We start from the raw sequence: 20,718 nt of genomic DNA on the forward strand, positions 1-20,718 counted from the left end.
TATTCCTTTGATCGCTTGCCTTTTTATTCTTGAATAATTCATAGGTCGGTGTTTAAGTGGCCTAACAAACAGCCAAAAATAAAAGTAAAAATTCCTCTGAAAATGGTTAGGTACAAGAACTGGAGTGAGTATGAGTTCAAAAGCAGTCAATCTCCAAAGGCAAACTTTGAAAGGCCTTCAGAAAGAGTGAACTATTTATTCGTTCACAGTACTGTACCAGCACAAATGCAAGTAGTCTTTTTTTAAAACTCCAAAACATCAAGAGCACAGACCAAAGACTTTGTCTTTATTTGTATTTTAATGTGAGTGAAATTAAGCTTGCAATTTTTCCAAACACTCAGCTTTGGTGTTCCCGAACTCCATGACCACGGCCTATTAGGGAGCCAATAACGTGTCCGTGATTCAGCACTGCTTCATACAAAAGATAAAACACAGAACACTCCCCAACTTGATTTTTCATACACATGTAAACTTGTGTCTAAAATTGCTGAAAATGATCAATTGCAGTGTTTCTTTTTCTACGTTGTGGCCAAAAGTAATTTGTTCCACTACATTTGCTGTAAAATGAACAATGGAACACGTGTCGAGGGGAAAGCAGGCAATCGGTATTGTACCTTGATAATATCACTAATGCAATTCATCCCAATTTCCGGGACGAGCTGTGTTTTAATACAAATGCAGGCAAGGATGCCAGGAAAAATAAACTCATAAATCTGTGAAGACATATCAAACCTTGATACATCAAAGAGATTTACGATTTAATTACACCATGTAAGAAACTGAGGGAGAAGGCTTGTTCTCAGAGGAGTAGGAGCCCGTTCAAGGTAAGAAGCAAACCGGGAGTGTTTTAAGTTACTAGTTGTTGCTGTTGTATGTACACGAACACAGAGTTCCTCACACTCTCCAGTATAACAGTCTGACCTATATTAAGATATTTGTGTCCCAGTTTCAGGGTTCTTTCTTTTCTTGAAATGGAGACATACGCAGCCAGAAACATATTTTTGCATGCTGCTTAAAAGGTTTGTCTCCTAATTTTCTCTGTTACTGTACCACTTTGTGGTTGCAAATCCAGAACTTTCTCGAGACGCCAGAACTTTTACAGCCTTAGTTTTATTTTCTTATTGTGGGCTTTATTTTACTGAGAGAGCGCTCCCCTAATGTGAGAAACCCTGTACCATGTGAGTAACTTTCCTCTGGCTGCATGGTTTTCTGCTTGTTCGTCCACCTGACAATCAGCGATCAACACCAAAGCGGGCTTCGCCTTGTGCGTTTTGCTAAATTCTATCCCCTCATCCTTTGATGTCTTTTGTTTGCAGTCGTCATAAATGTCTGATGACAAGCTGATGTAACTGAAGACGTGCTACAGCTAAAATCATGTGGCTTCTGTTAAAAGCTTGTGTACACTGGCTGAAGCTCTCTGTATGAGATATAATACAGAGGCCCAGCATCAGAGCAAACACCCTGCAGATTATAATGAAGGATATTTAGAAAAGTCAGCCCACTGTTACTGTAATTGCCTCTCCCAGCCCAGCGCACTGTAGATGTGGCTGGTGTGCATCCAAATCACACAAACCGACAAACATACCAGAGTGCGCGTCTCTCCCCTCTCTTCACAAAAACCATAATGTCAAAAATATTTCTTTGCTCTCTTAACACATGATCATTACAGTTTGGTGAAATGGCCGCCTGACTAAGCGTTTTGGAGGCATGTCCTGACAGCGTCTTGTCGTCTCGTCTGCCAACCGTCTCTGCTCGCACTTTGCAATTATGCGAACCCACAGTGTTACACGCGCAAGTCTGGGTTGTGACTGGGGTATCGTATCGTGAGCCATCATTCTCCTGCAGAGGATCAGAGGCAGCATCGCTCTGATTTACTGACTACAAAGAGAAGACATAGTAATGGAAACGCATTCAAAAAGAAATTCCACCTCAGTCTTATTTAAGAAAAATAAATTGTTATAAAGATTTATAAGAATTCTTTCATTTCGTTCTTAGGTTCAGGTTCACGTTGCCTCATTTGTAGTCCTAAGTAGATCTGGCCTGCAGTAAGTGAGTCATCCATCCTCGAATGAATAAATTTAAAAAAAAATAAATAAATATAAATAAATAAATATAAATATAAATATAAATATAAATATAAATATATATATATATATATATATATATATATATATATATATATATATATATATATATATATATATAAAAAAGATGATGGGCAACAGATAAGCGTAACTCAACATAAAGAGAGTGAGATGAAGAAATGATAATGGAGAATTTACACAGCATCAGGTAGATGGCAAAACCATTTTTTTTTCTTCTTCTTCTCTGAATGATGGCTAATTAGAAACTGAAACTCTATATAAAGGGTGCAAGTCATCAAGTAAAATCAAACCAGCCAGCTGCTGTAATCTATCCATACCAGGGTTGCTGGGTTCAGCTGTGGCTCACCAATAAGCCTGTTAGACCATTTAACAGTTTTACTGAGTGAGTTTCTGTTCTTTAAAGATAAATATCCAAACCACGAGACCAAGAAAAGATGGTTTGGTCTCAGTGAAAGCATGATAACATGAAATGGTTGTTGTTTTGTCAAAAGTTTATCGAAGTTTCTTCAAACATGACGGATGCTGGTGCCCGTTTTAACACATAACTCCACAGTTTGCTTCAAAGTTCAGTCTTTATAAGACTGAATGCATTCTCCAGTCTGTTTCTAAATGGACCTGATCTCTTTTGTACGTACATTTTCTTAAATCAGTGATCATTTCTTTTGATTTAAATACATCTAATTGAAGGTAGGATTTGTCTGACCCTTTAACAAACTCATCATGGCTGCTCTCATTATCCTGGGGCGGACTAAAGATAACAGAGCCATCTGCATACTTTAAAATGGTTCTGTTTTCAGACAAGATAAATGATAAAGGTGAAAGCGCACATCCCAGCGGGGAGCCAGTCGAGGAGCAGACCTGATTGGCTACGCTCGGCTCTGCTCTTCCAGGATAAACTATTGAGACAAGTGGAATAGTCAAGAAGTCAAAAATCCAACCCATGAGACTGAAAACTGTTTTATAAGCCTTTTGATTAAAATATGAGGCTGAATCTTGTCGACAGAAGTACCTTTCCCTCTAAATGTTTTAGCAGTTAAGTTCAACAGGTTTACCGTGGCATCTTCTATTCCTCTATATGGCTTCTAAGCGAACAGGGGATCCAGGCACATGCTTGGTCTTCTTTAAAATCTCTGACTTGCCAGAGAGTGATTGGCAAAGCAATCTTCAAGTCCTTCTAAATGATGGAGAGAATTTGGATGAAAAAGCCTAATCGGTTTTTTTATTACCGCTCACGTGAAAGTAAACAATTACACCACAATGTTGGAGACGATGCAGGCAAAGGGATTTTTATTTTTTATTTTTTGGTCATGCATAAAACTACAGCTGTTCTGGGATAACATTCTTCTCATTTTTGAGCATGTATTTGTATATTCTTAATAATCCCAGAGTAATGTTTTTGTTTCTGACCGATACTTGCTATGATCGAAGGAAGGGTATACCTCTCCTCAAAGTTTTGACTGTTGCATGTAAAAGGGCCGTAACAGGAAACTGGCAAAAATGTGATGCTCCGAGGACAGATCAGTGGCTGGAAACAGTAGAAGAAATGCATTCCACTGGAAAAACTGACTAAAGAAGGAAACCCATAGGACGATGTAATAATGGACAAAATGGTATGTCAATAAGTCAAAATCTGCCAAAGGGCTAATTTTTTATAAAAGTCTAACCCTATTAGACCTCAGTACTACTGTATAAACATTTATTTACCTTGGCAGATGGCTTCTTTTTCCTGGTCTCACCAAGTGCTTGCTGAATGGTTAATGTGTAAAATATTGAAAGATTTCTTGTAAAGTGATCTGAGATGACTAATGTTAGGATTTGGTGCTCTATAAATTGAATTAAATTAAATCTTAAATGTGATTCAGTAATGTCATTTACATAGGAAAAGCAAATACTAATCAAAGTTTGGTATTTTTAGCAGACGTTATTATGTTGCAGAATGTACTGAAGTGAGCAGTGGTGAGTTTTATTGGTTACATTTTCATCTTTTACACGACTCCGCTCCAAAAACTATGACAAAAACACATGTAGGGTTTTGTATTGGGTAGAGGGCTTACTTGACAAGGATTATAGCAAAATTATTTGTCATCCAAGAAACCCTGTAGCAGACTTCATGTCAGCATACAGTACAGCAACAGGCAGATGTTGAAGCCAGCAAGCAGGCTGAAGAATAGACTATATATAGTCAGGTTTATATAATGAGTCACAAGTATAGCTAAATGTCAACCATCCTTTATAATGGTGTTTAGCATTTAGACCTAGTCATTTCAATGTCAAAATTCTTATTTTTATTTAAACCTTGTTTTTATGGCTTCATCTGAACTGACATTTATTCCAAGCTTGTCCTAGTATATTGATACAGCGTGTCTAGCCTTGAGCGATGGCATTCACTTGTGTGTTGTGTGTTTTTTCCAAGAAACGGCTGTAAAACACTAAATTACATCACTTTTAGCACCTGTTTTGCTTTGATGCATCATTCTAGTCTCTAACTGAGATTTTAATTTGAGAGAAGTTTGATTATGGCTGTTGCAGTTTATATTGAGGGAGTTTTTTAATTTTAGAACTGACAAGGGTAAGTGTTTCCCAAAGGGTTGCTTGTTCTTCATTTAACAAAATAAGAAATAACAGCTACATTCCCTTTTTAGTGGCGTGTGTTAGCTGCCATCGTCTTACCAGCGTGAAGTCCTAGACTATTCCAGCTGTGCTGGGCTGCCAGCCAACATCCCACTGCCCATTAAAAAGAAGTGATGAGATGTGTACATGACTGGTTTCTTTACAGAAAGTTAAAGTGATAGCTGTTGTTTTATTATTTTTTTGTTGTTGTTCTGAAGTGTGTGAGCCCATCCATAAGGATGCCAAAAGTAGTAGGCATCCACTGATCTTGGATGTTAGAGCGACTCTGTCTTGTACGGTTACTTAAAATTAAAGTCTGTGTGAAATTTGTCACTGTCTAGAGAAAAGACCTCAGCTATCCTGTCCTTACTGACTACCTGCCTTTTTCAAATCAGCCTAGCCAACATGGGGACCGGGGAGCTGAAATTGCTTTTTTATCCCCAAAATGCCTGGAAGGTTTTGTCAAAACCAGGAAGGAACTGGTGGTTTCGTCCACATGTGTCTGCAAATGAAAATTCTCCCTTTTATAATGGAGGGGAGACATTTCCTACAGTACAAAAGGATTTTTGGAGGTCATAATTTGCTTTTACCAAAGAGAAACAAACCTTCTCACATACCTCACACATGCACAGACAGACACAACAAGTGAAGTTCCCATGTTTGGCTGTGTTAGCTATATTTCCTAATGACTTATCTCCTTTCATTATTGACAAACTCTTTGTTTCTCTGACTGGTAATCTCTTTCATTGGCTGCATTCATTACTGTTTCTATCTTTACTCTCTTTTTTTTTTTCCTCTCTACCACTCAACACTTGATCAGCATGCTGCTCTTGGCCTGTTCACAAAAGTAATGGTGTATATAATGGTGTTTCTTGTAGTTTTTGCAGTTGCACCAGTATGCATGTCTGCTGTTTCAATTGGAAGAAATAAGTAGGTCACAACTGAATCTACTTTGTATTTTCTGTGGGGTTTATCTAACTGAATGCGTGTTTCCCTGCAGAGACCTGTGCAGTGAACAATGGCGGCTGTGATAGCACATGTCATGATTCAGTGACAGGAGTCCGCTGCAGCTGTCCTGTTGGCTTCACTCTGCAGCCAGACCGCAAGACTTGCAAAGGTATTCCCACCCATCGCCCATGGATGCAGGCAGCATTCAAGCTGCACCTGTCCAGCTCTCACTAAATTATTCTCCTGCTTGTCATTTTTCCAGCTTCTCTCTCCACATGCAGCCAACAGGAATGATTAAATAGTTATTCACTCCTACCCAAGTTAGAACCCCTTGTAACTTGCCAGTTAGATTTTCTGCAGAAACCACATTTTCTTTTGCAACTACAAGTTATTTAGTCTGTATCCATACAGGTGTCACAGATCTATCACTACCTTCTGCTTTTCAACAACATATTTTAAGAAATATTTTGTCATGGCACCAGCTTTCCCGACAGTTTTCTTCTGCACTGCCATCTTTGTGAGTGTTGGCAGAGCATCCTCAACTCAAGCAACCTGCATAATTTTGCTGTTTTTTTTTTTTGTTTTGTTTTTTTTTGTGTGTGTGTGTGGTTTTTTCTTCGTGCAATCTCTAATCCTCTCCGAATGTTATGTGGAATTATCGAGACTTGGGGAAAACAAACATTGGATGTAGGTGAACAAAAGCAGGATAGCAGTGTGTCAGTGTGCTTACAGTGTTAGACTAACAACTCTAATAAAAATACATTGGCTTGTATTCGTTTAGTTTGAGAGGAAACAAGAGCAAAATGAACACAGGCAGCACTGGCACAAGAAGACAGACGCTCGCTTCGGGCCAGGCACTTCTGAGGAGTTGAGACAAAGATGAAGCAAGGATGGGATTATTTAATTCCATCTCTCATGCATTTATTTTAACCAGATGATGAAGACTCCCTCAAGAGACAGATGCCTCATTTGTGATGATGATTCAGAATTAATCAGAGCTGGTGCCAAACTTGCCAAGGCAGAGCAACATGAAAAGCAGGGATCAGCACATGACATATCGATTCAGTATTGGCTACAGAAATAAAGAGCAGAATAATCGGAAGGAGATGGACAATGATGATTTAGAGGCCTTACTGCTTCGGGGCTTTACTGTGTGAGAGCTGCACTCCATTAAAGTCACACGCAAGCTGATTTTTAGCCTATCCGAGGACCAGCAAGGAAACCCCTGAAGCTTATTTCCACAGAAATGACTGTCCTGTTTTGCACTATTAGTCCAAGCTGCCTCATTTACATACATCTCCAACATACTATTCAGATTTAAGAACTTTTTTAAAGCCGTTCGTGTGTGTGTGTGTATTTTCTTATAAGCCCAGAAAACTGATAAATGATGATGTTTCTATTTGTCTGCTGAGTGTGTAAATAGGCCACTCTGTGCTAACGCATCGTCAGGTTTTTCCTACTTCCAAGTGACAAAAAAATTGCATGCTGTAGGTTTAAGTTCAGCGCTCTCTCATTTGCAGCTGCGATGAGTGATTTGATGTATCCGCTCCTCGTTATGGTTTTCTGTTCACAGACATTGACGAGTGCCGTCTGAACAATGGGGGGTGTGATCATGTGTGTCGAAACACAGTGGGTAGCTTTGAGTGCAGCTGCAAGAAAGGCTACAAGCTGCTAACCAATGAGAGAACTTGCCAAGGTACGTAGCCCGTTTCGTTGCCATTTGCCACTTAAATAAACAAACTGTCTCTACTTACTCCTACTCCAAAGCTTCTGCTAAACACTCTTTGTCTCATAGACTGAGATTTTTTGCATTAAATGACAACTACGACAAAGAGCAGTTGCCTCCCGATGCCACAAAAATATGCGCTCGGAGATTTCTGTCCTTCAGAGAAGCCAAACCAGGCCTCTCTGGCATGTTTGTCCCTTATATTTAGTGGTAGCTGCTGCTCAGCAGGACCTGGGAGAACTAGTACAGAACAAATAAGAATTTGCAATGGCTGAACACAGGTGAAGGAAATTAGGGGCTCCAACTCTTAAATCTCTGGTTCTTGGATGAATAAAGCCACCACAGAAAAATACGCTGAAAAAAGACAGACAGCTTGCAACAATGGAGCCAAATCCAGCCTCTCTCCAAGTGAAAAACAGATGACATGCTATTTTTCCTTTCTTTGTATTTATTGATGTGGTCAATCAATATTCAGCCTGGTACACATCAACGTCATGCAATTGGTTCAGAATTGCTGCACTGAATCACACCACTCTAACACGGTACACAAGCATCGTGTGCGTTTGATGAAAACGTACTCTCTGTCGCCGTTCTTTGCAGCCACTCTCTTCTCTCTTTAAATCTATTTTCGGTGGATGCCTTTCTTTCATTATTTGTCGCCAAACAATGCAAAGTTTATTTTGCCAGAATAACACAGATAACTGAGAAAATGCGGTCTGTGCATGTCGGAATGTAAATCACAGCTTGTTTTATGTGGCACCATGCCTTAACCTACTCAGCCGTGTGCTGTTTTGGGCCAGGGAGTCAACTTTGGAACAGGGTTGTTCTTGTTTAGCGCTGTGTGTTTTGTCTGGTGAGAAGGGCTGTGATAAAGCTCGCCTGCTGTTGAGTGAGGTATTGCCATGCTTGCATACTCCACACTATTGAGTCACTTGCCTGCTACTCGTCTTGTCATTCCTATCGTGTTTTCTCATTTTTGGAAGGGGATCGGGGCAAAATAAAAGCTGAGTGCCTCTTAGTAAAGGTTAAAGTTGATCTTCTTTGTTTGCCCTTTTGTTCATGTAGCTCCTTTGTGCTTGTCTTAGTTTTTTTTTTTTTTTTACCCTTCATGTTGGAATGTAGATGTGTGGTTAAAGGGGCATACTGCTTATTTAGTATTACTTCCAGACTCTTGTTTGTCTCGCAAGAGACCTATTTGGGAAAAAAAGAGTGATTAAAATCAAAACAGCTGAGGTCCACAGATCTGTAATTTTAGTCTTTCATGTGGGGTGTGCTCCAAAAGCAAAAAAAAATCCATCCTACATTTCCCATAATGCAGTAATGCATTTACAAGGGTCATAAGGTTCATATTGTCAGTTGTAAAGGTTAATATGACTTCTCTAGCTCTGTAGAAGACGTTGTGCTGTTTTCATCACCTTTGTGTGCGAGATGTGGAGTAGGTCTCTAAATTTTTTGGACATAGCTTGGGGTCTAACAGGTATTACTTTGACTAAACAGCCAGGAGTAATCCTATCATCGAGCTCACTAAAGTGCATATAGAGTATAAATCCTGAAGTGAAAGACTAAGAAGATTAGGTGCACCTGCAGTAAATTTACAGCCATCCTTCTCCTGGTTTTGCTAATAGTTGCTGGTGCTTCGTTGCGTGTCACTGTGTTCTCTGGTATCAGTTACTCTTAGACATTTGCAGTCACCGTGAGGTGTTGAGATGTGTAAACTGAACTCTTGGTTTATCTTGGTTTAAACAGTCGTGGTGTTTCCCTGCTTTCAGTGGACCATGGTCCCTAAGTCAGGATGGGGCATGTCTGCTGAGCCCCTGTCAGCATTCCACCACCCACAACACCCTCCAGAATCATCTCCTCCTCCTCCTCCTCCTCCTCCTCCTCCTCCTCCTCCTCCTCCTCCTCCTCCTCTTCTCACTCGTGATCCACATGAGGGCACTCAGATGTTCATCAGACCTTGTGTTTTCTCCAGAGGGAACATCAGTGATGGAGGCCTTATCTGTCCTGGATAAACAATAGTTGCCAGTGTTTTCATTGCAGTCGATCTCATTTGCCGTTTTATTTTGAGTAAGGTTCAAGGTTAAAGTGATGTGAGACTGCATAAAGGAAGTTAGTGACAGGAGCTCTGAGTTGCGATTCTCATCTGCATTCAGTGTGACTGCTATCCCCCTGCACGTACATCACCTCATGATGTCGTCTTTGCACTCCCACTGCATACTTCACCTTAACTGTCTTGTAAATAAGGGTTGTGGGAGTCCCAGATTTCTTAACACTTATGCTCTGTAGCATGATATCACACAAAACGGTGTAATGATAAGTTGCAGATTGACTTCTGGCGTCACTGGTTGCAGCATATTTTAAGGATAAACTCAGTCACCACGCCTAACTCCTAGAGGGTTTTAGACTTTTTATTTAAAAGTGCGCTTGAGTCGAGTTTATCCTTAACACTCCAAAAACAATCACTTTTGCAATGCCTCTTCCAGCGTGTGCCAACCCACGCTTCACTCATCTATCATTGCTTTTATGAATCTCCAGAGGCCTCTGCAGGAGACAAATGGCAAGAACTGTATGAGCTTGTTGTCATTTTTTTTTTTAAATACTTGGTTTGTGGTAAAAAAAAATTATGTTCTAGAAGATTTATTTTGTAAAAGATAAGCTGCACCAATTATACATTTTGGTGTTTTTCCAGCTTTAAAACATCAGCTTGTACGTTTCCTTCAAAGCTTGTGTACAGCTTTGTAAACTGATATCTTAATAAGCTATTAATCTCAGAACATTTTTATCTTTTGGTTGCTCTTACAACATGCCTGCCAAATATTAACCTCAGTGATCCTCATATGGTTTATCTGTCTAGTTTGGATTATGCCCAGTGCGCAAATGTCAATGTTTTATTTTTATTTTTTCAAAAACCATGCAAGATTTGAGCAGATATTTATCAGTCTGTCTTCCTGCGTTCTTTAAGCCAGCATATCATTTAACCAAACATACTTAATTGCTGTGAAATACCTGTGACCTCCGTTTAATGGCAGCGTGTGCTTCCTCATAACCCAGAGGAGGTTCAGATGTAGCTGATGAAAGCATGATATTCCTGGGAAAGTCCTGAGAAACCTTTGTTTTATTTGCCAAGTTGATCCAGCAAAGTTGTAGCACATCCCCATTTTCCACCAGCATTTGCTGTCTGGGCTTGACAGAGATCATTACTGACATTAAGCCTTGATCACAATAAAACCAAATGTCATCAGTCTCCTGTAGCTTCATGTGTCTGTCCTTATGGTCTTTGAGCCCATGACATTTAAGCAACTTATCAGGATCCATGTGTAAGAGAGACAGAGACAGGCAGGAAGGAGCTGATTTGATGTAGATTTGCAAGTGAAGCTGACAAGGTGAGAAAACCAGAGAAACTGAAAATCCACGTCTTCTTATCTGCACTCGTACTGTGACATGTATATCTACGTGCTATAGCAAAAAATGTGGATGTTTAAACGCACATTTACGTGTTGTCCAAGTAACAGACTGACAAGTCAAATTCTAGGACTTGTACCGACTCTGGCTCATTTAGCATGCTTAAGATGAAAGAGAAGGAAAGTGTTCCCAAGGTCCAACGTTAGCGTGGAAAAACCAACCCAAAGGCTCCTATTATCAGGTAAAGAGTGGGCTTTCTTTTGTCTCCTGCTGTGGCCACTTGTTATTTCAAAACAACTTGGACAATTTCATTTCAGTGCATCGAAATGGAAAACTGCATGACTGCAGGAGGTCAAGCGCTATACCATGCACCAAACAGAAGACGCCTTTCTTGGAAAATACTTTTTTTTTGTGACATATTTTCTGACCCATTGCAATTCTTGACAACCAAGAAATACAATACAGAAGATGAAACGAGGACAGATCCCATTATTATTGGAGGCTTTTTGTGTGTAATTTGTTGAACTGTTTGAAAAGTTTATAACAGCATGTCTTTCTATCTACACAGATATTGACGAATGCTCTTTTGACCGTGCCTGTGACCACTTTTGTGTCAACTCTGCCGGAAGTTTCCAATGTCATTGTCATAAGGGCTACGTCCTTTACGGACTGGCACACTGTGGAGGTGAGCCAGCATGTCTGTTTCTTCTTTGCCTTGTCTCCGGGTGTAAATCTCCTGTCTCTCACTCTTCCTCTAGAGCCAGCACTTCTGTGCTAACCTTTCATTTACTGCTCTTATGTTTGGCAGGGAAAAAAAACACTAGAAATACTAAAAATGTTATTAATTTTAACATGCCTACTGACAGCTTTAATAAAGCACTGCTGAGAGATTTTATAGATTTTACATGACTAATTTACAAAGTGTTTTATTTCTGCAGTAACTGTTATAAGACTTGCAGGAAGTTTAGCCATAGGCATTACAGTGACTGAAATGTCTGCGCAGCTTTTAGAAGAGCTGGCAAGACATTTTTACAGACACCCATTGTCCCCTAATGACGCATCCTAACAACCTTTGTGATCCTCTGACTTTCCAAGTAATGTCACAGTTTGTGGGTCTGAATGAAATGTTTCAAAATCGTTTTGTGCATTATATTTATATCCCCCTTAGGATGAATTATAATGACTTTGGATTTCATTTTGCTTTTCCTCTCATGCTACCATCAGCTACGTTTGTCCATTACTTGAACAAATGCCTTTAAACCATATTGTATTCTGACCACTTTCTAGGCTGGACTCTTATGATTTATTATTATCAGGTTGTCAGATCATCAGGACTGGAAAGAGATCATCTCCTTGGTAAAAACAGAATTGAATTTAAAATTCATCTCCTCGCATACAAAGTCTTGAATGATCATGCCCTCTCATATCTTGAAGACCTCAGATGTCTTTGTTCAAAGACTGAAGGCTTATTTGTGGTTTCTAGAGTGTTTGAAAGTAGAATGGGTGGTAGAGCCTTCAGATATTAGGCCTCTCTACTGTAGAAACAGCTCCAGTTTGGATTCGACAGACAGTCCCTCCAGTTTTAAGTTTAGACTCATAACTTTCCTTTTAGATAAAGTTTGTAGTTTGGGCTACATCAGGTGACCCTGAACCATCCCTTAGCTATGCTGCTATAGGCTTAGACTGCTGTGGGACATCTTTTCTTTTCTTTTCTTTTCTTTTCTTTTAAGGCACAAACTAAACTTTTTTTTTAAGTGTCAATGTATAGTTACTGTTGGTGTTTACACAAGCTAAGCTCATTAATCTGGAGACAACATCCTTAAAAAATAGAAAAACAAAAAAACGTCCCTACATGCAGCTGCATTCTTGGGTAAAACTGAAGTGTATTTAAATGCTCACTCTGATGGATTACCTTTCACAAGCCAGGTTTAGACCTCTACAAGTCGATTTTCAAATGGACTGAAATGAGCTGAAACAGGTGGCTGCCTGGAAGGCAAGAACTCAATCTAAGAACTTACGCTACACTTGGCAGTCATATAAAGTGCAGACAATTTGTGCTGTACTTAATGTACTAAAACATGAAATAATATCATGGAGGTTATGGTCCTTCAAGGTGGAGTATGTCCATCAAAAATGGGCAGGTAGTTACTGTACTCTGGTGTAGAACAGATAGGAGAAACGGCCTTTGGTGTCAGAAGGAGGTGTGTGAGGGCACGTCAGATCTGCCAAGAGGCCCGCCAGAGCACATCAGGGTGTTGCCGCGATCCTTTGATGGAGCGTGTATCACCAGTTAGAATCTGCTGCTGTCTCCTGCACCTCGGGGCCTCACAGTAGTTTTGGGAGAGACATAGAGAGACGGCATATGCACTTGAAATACATAGCTTTGAAGTGACTCGTTATGTGTTTTTGTCTGTAGTTTGACAGGTCGACTGATCGGGAATGTTGCAACAGAATTGACTATACTGAGACTAGAGAGTGGTAACTTGTAGATGTTTGTGATCAGGAGGTGCAGTTAGTCAAAAACTGCATAGGAGTAACAGTTTTAATTTTTTTGTGAACCACCTACTCTTTCTTTGTTTGTTTTTTTAATGCTTACTTTCAATGGAGTCAGAGATGTGGTGGCAGTGCTGCTGGGTTGCAATACATTGTAAGGGGTTACTTTTATTTTTATCCACCCACTGTATGTAATTCTGGAATTACATAGTCTGCTGTATTTCAGAAGAGTTTAATAGGTTCACGGGATCCATTCCACACATGGGTAGCTGTATTAGCTGTCAGCTCAGGGAATAAATGTGCCAGGATTGGATTTGTAAGGCTTTTACTCACATGATGGACTGTGATCAGGCTGCACTGAGCTGCTAAAAGGAAAGAAGATGGTCAGGCGTAAATGACTCTCTATACCATTGTATAGAGCGCAAGTGATGAATGATTTCCCCTCTTTCTTCCCCCCCCCTCTTTTTACCACCACCGCTGTCGGAACTGTTAGATAACCCCAGAGATTTATGGTGATCGCTGCTGTACTTTCTTCATCCCCAGCCACAACAGTATGAGGTTATGTTATCCCCTCTGTGGTTTATCAGCGGACATTATGGCTGCCAAACAATTCAGAAATCTGGTGTTAAACAATAGACTCACCCTAAACAAACCCAATTAGGTCAGTGACCTGCTGTTAAGCATTGTGCCGAGGCATGTCAACATTCCTCCCAAGTGAGAGTATATCCAGCCATTCTCCCTCTCGGCTAGCAAAACAATCTGCTCATTTTGCTTATCTGCTTTAAAAAATAGACTCAAACTGCTCGTGACTAAATACTTTTAAAGTATTTTTGAATTTACCTAATTTGATCCAGTCAGCATTTACCGTGGCAGAAAGGCATTTTTATCCTACGAAAAACATGTTTGTACATAGATCTATGAAAAAGATCTCTAAACATCAAAAAGGGTTCCAGTTGATACCTAAATACTTAAAGGGGGCTTATTAGGCTTATTTCTAGCTCCTTAATTGTATTCCTGGGCTGTAATAGAGCAGCTTTCAATAATTAGAAGTTTAAAACAATCTTGTACTAGAACTTGGTTTAGCCCCTTAGTTCATCCACCCCTCTAAACCAAGCCAGTTTACCCTCTTTTACTAGTCAGCTTCTCTCTAAACCAGTTTTTCTTTTGCAAACCTCCAAAAAGCAGGTTGTTTACCATATGCAGATCAATATTAGGCAAAAGAGTCATAAACTAAGCATTTATGGTGCTCTGTACGTAGGTTAACCTTATGAATTGTATTTGAAATATATGAAATATATTACTTGGACACTAAATACCCTGTAAATATTTGTTTTTGTTGAAGTTTTATAAACTTCCATGTACTCTTTGGGTGGTTTAATCTGACCTGAAAAAACATTTGAGGGAGTAAATGTAAAATTCCAAATGCTTTCAATCTTGGAAAGAAAATGTGGGACACATAATACAAAGGGTTGACATCAATACATGTAATGAATGCAATCCTAGTATATAAATAATGCGAACAGAAAAAAACGATCATTCAATTCACAAATTCCTTGCAAACTGTAATCTTGTTGGTTACAATAACCTGCCTGTTGAAGGCTGGATTCCAGTTAAATTCCACTTAAATTCATTCGATTATGGCCGAATGTTGCTGTGTCAGGAAAAATGATTGATTGAACAGGTTAAAGCTCAAAAGGTAGTCACACTTTCGAAGCGGTGAAATTTGCTCTTTAAAAAATAAATCATTACTCATCCTGAATGTGCTACATGAATACAAATTCCTTTATTGTAGCTTTGAGGGTTGATTGTTGCATAATGCAGAATAAAATGCCTCTCGTAGTTTCTGTTGCTTACAATAAGATACTCATCTAAGCTACAGAATGTTTTTTTTTTTTTAAGCTATAAAGAAAGGAACAAATTTTATCACACAATACAAACAGTGTTGCTGATGTAATGTAGGATCATGCACCGTAAGTGCCTTTTTATTCCAAGGACAACTCTGGAATCACCAAATGGTCATTAAAAAATCGTGCAAATTACTCATATTATATTCATGCAGCTGCAAAGTGAGAGGTATGTACTGCACAATAAATATGTCTTCAATTTTAACATTTACATTTTTTTTTTTAAACAATTAGTCCTATTTTTTGTTATTTTTGAAATTGCATATTTTCACTTTGGTGTCATGTTTATAGGATGTAGCTGAAATATTTGTAGTGCTTACAATCTTAAAAAATGTGGGGGTTTTGCTGTTTTTCCTTTGTTACAAATGATGAAAAAAAAAAATACTATGAAACAAAACTCTTAATGTCCAAAACTAACTGTAACCTAAACTAAAATCAATTTTAATGTAAAAGTAAATCTAAAAATTGCTCTGAGTTGACATATGATCACCCCTCGACTCCAGTATTTGGATTTATCCGTTGCATGGCTGCTCGCCAAACCACAAAAAAAGGACAAATTAAAGTGGAACTTTCTTCTTCTTCTTTTTTTGTTTTAAAGAAAATAAAAGGAGGGGGTTGGTGATTTATAAATATTTGTCCAATGCAGAAAACACTGCCCAGATTGCGCTTGGGGAAAAATTCTTCTTAAAAGCAACATGGGCCAGTTGGCGATTAAGCTCACAAAACTGATTACAGTTAAAAGATTTTGACATTTTTATGAACCCTAAATTTCTGCTACATGATACAAAGCAGTTGCAGAGTCTAAATGTCAGATCGTCTTTTTGTTCTGCCCTTTCCTTTCTTGGCTCGTCTCTACATCGGCTCTGTTAGAGCATGCAAAGCAAAAAAAAAAAAGATTAAAGCGATCTGGAGAAATGTTAGAATAAGTCTATTTGGTCACATTTCAAATTTGGGAAGAACAAAGAAGTCAAAACAACAGTTGCTGGCAGATGAGCTCTGCTTCCATCAGATTTTCATTAGAGCTCTTTGTCCTTTAAATGAAGTGCTTTGATGCAGAGGATAAGCAGCACATCCCTCACAACCTTTTCAAGCAGTTCTGGCTTCAGAACAGCAGAGCGCTACTGATGAAGTCATCATCTTCTTCGGGGAGTGCAGTGGCACGCAGACTGTTTGTATTCAGAGTGAATAATTGAATGAGACAAGAAAGAGCATTTCATATCAGCAAGCAAGATCATCAATCACTGCCATTATCTCCGTTTCTTTCCCAGTGCCACTTGTCCGTAGCCTGCCGAATCCTCAGCTCCACTCACTAAACTAATTTTCTGTCTGGCATCGACGGCAGCCAGACTGCATCTGGATCCCGGATGCTGTTAGTGGTTTTAGCTCAGCATGTGTTTGAAAAGTTGATTATAATTTACTGCTTGCCACAAGTCTTTCTCCTTGAAGAGCAGAGAAATTTTGACCATGAAATTGAACGTGGGTGACATCAAAACGAGAAATCACTTCTGTTTACACGCAAACGCATTAATCTTTCCAGAGCGTGAGGATGAATGGAACTGAGCTTACAGGAACTCGTCATTCATAGCTGTGCTGTTTTATAAGAGGCCTGCTTGTCTTTCATGTAAATCAGCAGAATTGACTCCAGATTGTTTTGGACTAATCACATTGTTTTGTTTTGTTTTTATATTTCTGTTGCCGTATTTGTCAATAAAAATCCTTTTCCCTTTGATATTTTTGATCTTCTCCAGGCATGTTCAGATGTCCGCAGGACATTTGTACTTATGTTAACACCTCTCTTCACAGATATCGACGAGTGCAGTATAAATCGTGGAGGTTGTAAATACGGTTGCGTCAACACACTGGGGAGTTATGAGTGTACCTGTCCACCGGGGTACAAGCTGCACTGGAATAAGAAAGACTGTATTGGTATGTAGCAGCACTGCCCCCAAGTGGTTGATTCACTGACATACACTCGAAGCGGGCCTTTTCCACATACTGCTTGTGCAGTCTTTCTCTCTACGCCAGCTTATTGGTGTTAACATTATGTGATACATTGTAGATTGTGTTTTCTCTCAGAGCCTGTGAAATGTCCTCCTGGGCTTGTAGCACCAAAGGCTACACTGACCTGCAGCAAGACTGGCAAGAAAGAGAGCTGCTCTCTTACATGTGCTTCTAAGGCTCACTATCTGGCAGGTATGTCACCGCAATTCAGAGTCGAGTCACAAATTATCTCAGATCCAAAAGATTAGTTTATGGACTTATTTTTGTGTGAACCTTTACAGAATCTGATAACAGCTACTCTGTCAGTTGTGGTATCCCCATCCTCAGAGGGAAGTCCCCCACTAGGCTGAACTCCAACAGCAGTCAGAGCTGCATAGGTTTGTCACTCTCAATATTCATATGGTCGCAGAGTTTTCGAGGACCCAACATGTCAATCACAACAGCACAGACAGCTGTCTTTGCAGGGATGGCAGTGTGATGTTTCAGTGTCCTCCTACCCACTGGGCTGTGTTTGTCTGTAGAGGCTCTGGCCCCTCCAGTAAAGCAGACGGCTTCTTTCAAGATCAAAAACGCCAAATGTCACCTGCATCCTAAGCTGCCTGGCCGAACTGAGGACAGAGGACGGACACTGGGACAAGGTCAGTCCTTAACTGGATATGTTCCTTTACAGATGTGTTGTTTATTTATTTATTTTAATATTTAAAGGTTGACTGCTCTATAACAGATCCAAGCAATGTATGCCGGTGCTGCCTTAAAGATATTATATGATATTGTGTGTCCACAGGAGGAGGGCAGCCCTGCAGCAACTGCCTTGTAACATTTGTCAACCTTAAATGTGACTCCTCCAAGAAAGCTAAAGGGCGACGTGCTCGCAACCCCTCCAACAAAGAAGTAACACGCATTACATTAGAGCTGGAAGCTGAGGTCAAACCTACAGATGCTACAGGTTGGACTTTTCTTTTTCCATCCCAAAGGAAAACCTTGATCAACTTAGTTGGTGCTTAAGACATAATTATTTAAAATTTTATTTACATTTTTTATGGACTCCAATCCAGGGAGTTGTAATCTCAGCTGCCTGAGACAACGGATGGAGAAGCAGGTTAAAACCTATATCAAGGCTCTGAAGAAGTCCATCAACCAGGAGCGCTTCCTCATCAGAGTTGCTGGTTTGGAATATGAGGTGGCCCAAAAACTTCCCCAGGCTGCTCCTATTCAGGAAAACTGTGGTCCAGGCTGGGAGAGGGACAGTGGCCGATGTGGTAAGACCAGAGAGCAGAAATGGTAGTCTTGGATAAGCTAATTTTGCTGCAAGGATGTATTTAGAAACTTAGGATGTACTCACAGCAGCCAATAAATACCACACATGAGCACGTCTGAGCTCCAAAGTTCAGTTAATTTGACTAACGGGAGCACTGGGTCATACCTGAGCGTCAAGTCTGGTTAACTCTGTCCTGGGCTGCTTGAACAGGTGGGCCCAGGCGGAGATTGGTTGGACTGTTGGTTATATTACAGAGCAATTGTGCCCAGTGTTAGTACACCCTAAATGTCAGAATATAACCTTACGAAATGTCACATTGTGCATCATTGTTTCATAGAAGGTGTGTCTTTAGCTAGTCTTCAGGTGAGGTCTCTACACAATAAAACTAATCAGTCATCACCCAATCAGACCCAGCCACAACCCTAGGAGATCAGCTGATTTAAGTGTCATCCAGTATCATGTGATGGCTCTACTATAATCCAGCTCTGCATCCAATTAGCAAATGTAATAAAGGACATGCAAGTTAAGCTGTTTTAGCCAATTGCTTCTGCCCCTGCAAGCTACTTTGGAACCCACTATCACCTGGGGTGCCAATAACAATAAAAAAAAAAACAAAAAACTGTGTTCATCTGCTCTGGTTTGCTCTCCTCATGTGTTACAAAGATTAACCACCAGAATTAATAGAAATGATCCCAGATACAAATAACAAATGCATATTTTATCCATCCACGTTACACATTTAGTTAATGAGGAGTTATAGCTAAGTGTGTCCTAATCTCTAACTGAAGCCATTGTGGATGTTCTCTCAGTCAGATGTTTGCCAGGCTCTTACTACCACGGTGAGCAGGAACGCTGTGTCCAGTGTCCACCCGGCACTTTCCAGGAGAAAGAGGGGCAGCTGGCCTGTGACCTCTGTCCTGGAAGCGATGGCCATGGGCCTGTGGGCGCACGGAACATCTCCTCCTGTGCAGGTAGCCTTGTTTAAAGTCTCACGGACTATGTTAAACATCCATTTCTGACTCATTAAAAAGCCTGATCCCTGTGTTGTTCACATCAAATCCAGGCCAGTGTCCAACAGGGTACTACTCCAGCAGTGGATTCAAACCTTGCCTGCCATGTCCTCAGGGCAATTACCAACCAGATTTGGGACGGACCCTGTGCTTTCCCTGTGGGGGAGGTCTCAGCACCAAGCGGGAAGGGGCCAGCTCCTTCCACGACTGTGAAGTCAAAGGTCAACTTTTTATCTTTGCTGGGGGGAAGAAATCCAAACTTCTTCGCTTAATATTTTTACTTTTTCCCTGCAGTTGATTGTTCTCCAGGTCATTACTACAACACCACAGTACACCGCTGTATCCGCTGCCCTGTGGGGACCTATCAGACAGAGTTTAAACAAAACTACTGCATCTCCTGTCCTGGAAATACCACCACTGATTTTGATGGTGCCACAAGTGTCTCGCAGTGCAAGAGTGAGTATGAAAATGATTGTTTTGTGTTGTTCATTTTTCTCAGACATGGGCTTGAATTTAATTTGATATGTTTGTGTGCGTCTAGACAGGCAATGTGGCGGGGAGATGGGCGAGTTTATGGGTTATATTGAGTCACCTAACTATCCTGGTAATTACCCTGCAAATGTGGAGTGCATTTGGAACATCAACCCACCCAGCAAGCGCAAGATCCTAATTGTTGTGCCGGAGATTTTCTTGCCTTCAGAGGATGAATGTGGAGATGTGCTGGTTATGAGGAAGAACTGTAAGTGGCCCTCTTTCATTAGCTTTCATTGAAATGTAGTAATTTAATCACACTATAAACCTGGTCATTTTTCTTCTTTAATACAAGGGTCAGCTACGTCCATCACCACCTACGAGACATGTCAGACATATGAGCGGCCCATCGCCTTCACAGCTCGGTCCAGACGTCTCTGGATTAACTTCAAGTCTAATGAGGCTAACAGCGCCAGAGGCTTTCAGATCCCCTATGTTACTTATGATGGTATGAAACATTATCACTTTTCTCACCAGATGGCTTAGATTGTGAACTGTTATGTGTCTAAAATTTTTCTGACCTTAAAGGGTTGTTTTATAAAATAAATCTTATATAGTATTATTTTTAATAAACGTGGCAGGTGACAGTCTTTTTATTTTTGTCAGTGTAGCTGTGTAAAAACAACACATATTAGCTTTTTTTTTTTTTTTTTTGCAAAAAGATGGACAACATTTAATTTGAATGATTGGCTAATTATTGTACATGGAAACTAGTGCTGTCAGCGTTATT

General features: G+C 40.1%; 1 protein-coding gene across 2 annotated transcripts in view; it reads left to right on the forward strand.

Annotated features, from left to right (window-relative positions):
* Window positions 1–20,718, forward strand: part of scube3 (signal peptide, CUB domain, EGF-like 3) — a 76,756-nt gene that overhangs the window by 52,714 nt on the left and 3,324 nt on the right. For both annotated transcript variants that reach the window (XM_085258533.1, XM_085258535.1), the window contains 14 exons: window positions 5,716–5,832; window positions 7,237–7,359; window positions 11,360–11,476; window positions 16,992–17,114; window positions 17,265–17,381; window positions 17,471–17,566; window positions 17,711–17,827; window positions 17,974–18,135; window positions 18,245–18,448; window positions 19,257–19,418; window positions 19,511–19,678; window positions 19,752–19,913; window positions 19,999–20,196; window positions 20,284–20,436. In XM_085258533.1, the coding sequence (XP_085114659.1) occupies window positions 5,716–5,832; window positions 7,237–7,359; window positions 11,360–11,476; window positions 16,992–17,114; window positions 17,265–17,381; window positions 17,471–17,566; window positions 17,711–17,827; window positions 17,974–18,135; window positions 18,245–18,448; window positions 19,257–19,418; window positions 19,511–19,678; window positions 19,752–19,913; window positions 19,999–20,196; window positions 20,284–20,436 (2,019 nt within the window). The remainder of the gene's footprint in view (window positions 1–5,715; window positions 5,833–7,236; window positions 7,360–11,359; window positions 11,477–16,991; window positions 17,115–17,264; window positions 17,382–17,470; window positions 17,567–17,710; window positions 17,828–17,973; window positions 18,136–18,244; window positions 18,449–19,256; window positions 19,419–19,510; window positions 19,679–19,751; window positions 19,914–19,998; window positions 20,197–20,283; window positions 20,437–20,718) is intronic.

The sequence above is a fragment of the Mchenga conophoros genome, linkage group LG20 (genome assembly GCF_057382185.1).
Source record: "Mchenga conophoros isolate Kocher_MC1m ecotype Shallow Benthic linkage group LG20, M_conophoros_male_GT1.1, whole genome shotgun sequence".
NCBI classification, from domain to species: domain Eukaryota; kingdom Metazoa; phylum Chordata; class Actinopteri; order Cichliformes; family Cichlidae; genus Mchenga; species Mchenga conophoros.